Raw genomic sequence first — 2,723 nt, 5'->3', positions numbered from 1 at the left:
ATGTAGAGCAATACAACATTGTGACAAACCAAAAGATCAATCTTAAAAATCTTATGTTTGTTTGTTTTGTTGGTGAACTTTGTCCAAAAAAAAAAAAAAAAAAAATAAAATAAAATAAAAAATAAATAAAAAATAAAAAAAATCTTGAAAGCTAGATACAACTTATATGGATAAAGTTGTCTAGCTACAAGCCTTCTTGATAGAGCTAGCTCAAGTTGAGAATCATGAGATATTAAGCACGGATTACTAAGATTAGGAGTGTGTAGGCTTCGAATTGAATGGACTCATCCAAAGAGCTTAGAGATAAGACTTTTTTTAGTATGAAATGGCTAAAGCCCAAATCAAGACAAGTATGAAGTGGCTAAAGCCCGAATCAAGACTTATTAATTCTAGTTAAAGAACTAATTAACATGTCAAATGGTTCAAATCAAGTTATTTAATGCCATATACCTTTGCCGTTCCTTTTTACTTAATCAATTGAGACTACATACACTAACAAAATCTCACATACTAGTACATAATCTCATTTGCTCATTTAATCAACAAATGAGTAAATAATATTTTTACTTATTTATTGACCGAATGAGCAAATGACCCCGGGAGTATGGTACACCCGGCTGTACATAACAAACTCTCCATATATATGCTTTCCTTATGTATATACAATAAAAGATGGTCAAAGCCTTATATGTAAGTAGCTAGTGCAAAAGTCAAAGCCAAACAAGAGCATAAAAATAAACATAACAAGTCCTATAGAAGTCCGGTGGACCAAACAATATTACGAAGAATACATACTTGACGAGTACTATACTCGTACTAGCTAGTTAATTTAACTTGATAGTTGGTTAGGTATGTTGTATGTGTGAGTTTATTTATTTATTTAAGGATGTTGCATGTGTAAATAAATTTAAAAATAATCCGATTCAATATGATTTGAAAATTCCGATTTAAATTTTGATTTTTATGGACATAATAATTTGGCAACCCAACCATAATACCCGAAGGGTTGAATCAACACCTCTTTGTGCAATGGGTATATTAATGCAATAATATATGCGTGTCTTGCTTGCCACTTTTAACGCATTATTTCATCCCTTCATTGCTAATTTTAGAAATTTATAGCTGCGGAGTACATATGGTTAATAAACTCATATTATTAGAATGTTTGTGGGAATTTGTCATATCAGATCTTAAATCAGAAATTGAATACAGTACGTATCAAATTTACAAGATATACTAGCTATAAATGTTAGATGATAGATGGTATAATACAAATGTTAGATTAGTAGATTATGAGGTGTTGTTATACAACGGTGTACTGTGATAAATTGATAATCCAAATCAAGCTAAGGAAATTATTATAATAAATTAATATTAAGTATAATAAGTAGGTACTAATTAATAAACATGCAACAAATAATGACTTGTATCACCAATCACCATGGCTTGGCCTGCTAGTTCGTAGACGGTTATACCTAATCCTTGAAGCTATGGAATCCCATGCACTCCACATGACTTGGATGAAAAGCGAGTGATGGCTTCTCTCCTCATTATACTCGGGCTCGGCATTTTTTAGCACAACCTTAATGCCTTGATTAACAGTATAGATGCCACCAGACGTGAGGGCAGCGATTGAGGCAGAACGAATACCACGAGGTGCCCACATGGTAGCACCACCAATGGCGAGTGAGATTGCTTTATCCGTCCAAACGGTCCTCTGACCACGGTATTCATAAAAGAGATAAGACGGAATGTCAATTGCCAAGAAAAGACTAGCAAAAAATCCTCCTGTGCGTAAAGTGTTAAAACGCATTGCATTGATTCCGCCACCAAATTTTGTTCTGATTGACGGTGCTCTATGGGCGAAACCCTTGAAGAAGTGGCAGAAACTCCCGCCCAAGGTGCCAACCATGAACCCTGAGCCGGCACTTTCAGCAAAGTATTCAAAGTTATATTCTCGTCTTTCTACATCAAACTCCAAATAGATGAAAGATCTATCCATAGGTTTTTAACCTGTCGAGGAGTAACATGAAAGGGTTGCTATAAAAATTTCAATTATCAAACAAATTTTAAGCTCATAATTTTCTTTTCTAGCAATATAATCGATGGTTTTGATATCTTTCATACGTAGTAATATTAGTAATTAGAATCAATAATTGAGATTCTCGAACCCTACCTACACTTAATAAATTAAATTAAATTAGATCACTAGATTGTCAAATTGATAAGATGATTACTAAAACAAACCAACGCTAACTTACCTCAGAATCAGCTTCGATAGGGAATACAAGTATCAGAAGGCCTCGATAGACAACGTCAAGTGCGATGTGAGTGCGCTTCAATGGTGAACTGAGAGAGAGAGCGGCAATATGACGAGGCACTTAGGCAGGGCTATGCATGTTCACCCCTTTTTTTTTCCTTAACAGAACAATTCAATGGGTTTATTTATAAACGAAAAATTTGCCTAAAACTATCTTTTAGGGTTTTTCTACACAATAACCCTTCTTATTTCACTTTTTTTACGTTGTGCCCCTCCACATTGTAACCCGCAGGTCAGTGGCGGATCCAGGTTTTAGGGAATGGGGTACAAAATTAAAAATTAAAAAAAAAATCACAAAAAATACTTTTTTTACAAAAATTTACAAAGTATAATAAGGGTCTGTTCTCTTCCGTTGAAATTCAGTTCAGTTCAGCTCTTAATTTATGACTAATGATATTGCTAA

The 2,723-nt window shown here is 33.9% G+C and overlaps 1 protein-coding gene across 1 annotated transcript; it reads right to left on the bottom strand.

Moving 5' to 3' along the window:
- Window positions 1-1,173: 1,173 nt before the first annotated feature.
- Window positions 1,174-2,456, bottom strand: LOC110732174 (probable mitochondrial import inner membrane translocase subunit Tim17 3). The gene is made up of 2 exons (XM_021912084.1): window positions 2,262-2,456; window positions 1,174-2,013 (listed from the first exon to the last, which is right to left on the bottom strand). Exon 2 carries the CDS (start codon window positions 2,000-2,002, stop codon window positions 1,430-1,432), a length of 573 nt encoding a protein of 190 aa, XP_021767776.1. The 5' UTR covers window positions 2,003-2,013; window positions 2,262-2,456; the 3' UTR covers window positions 1,174-1,429.
- Between the last annotated feature and the right edge of the window lie 267 nt (window positions 2,457-2,723).

The sequence above is a fragment of the Chenopodium quinoa genome, unplaced genomic scaffold (genome assembly GCF_001683475.1).
Source record: "Chenopodium quinoa cultivar QQ74 unplaced genomic scaffold, ASM168347v1, whole genome shotgun sequence".
In the NCBI taxonomy this organism is placed as follows: Eukaryota; Viridiplantae; Streptophyta; class Magnoliopsida; order Caryophyllales; family Amaranthaceae; genus Chenopodium; species Chenopodium quinoa.
This window is presented reverse-complemented; position numbering and strand designations above follow the sequence as displayed.

Excerpts from the sequence above, each read along its gene's own strand:
- LOC110732174 (XM_021912084.1), bottom strand. The coding sequence starts at position 2,002 with ATGGATAGATCTTTCATCTATTTGGAGTTTGATGTAGAAAGACGAGAA.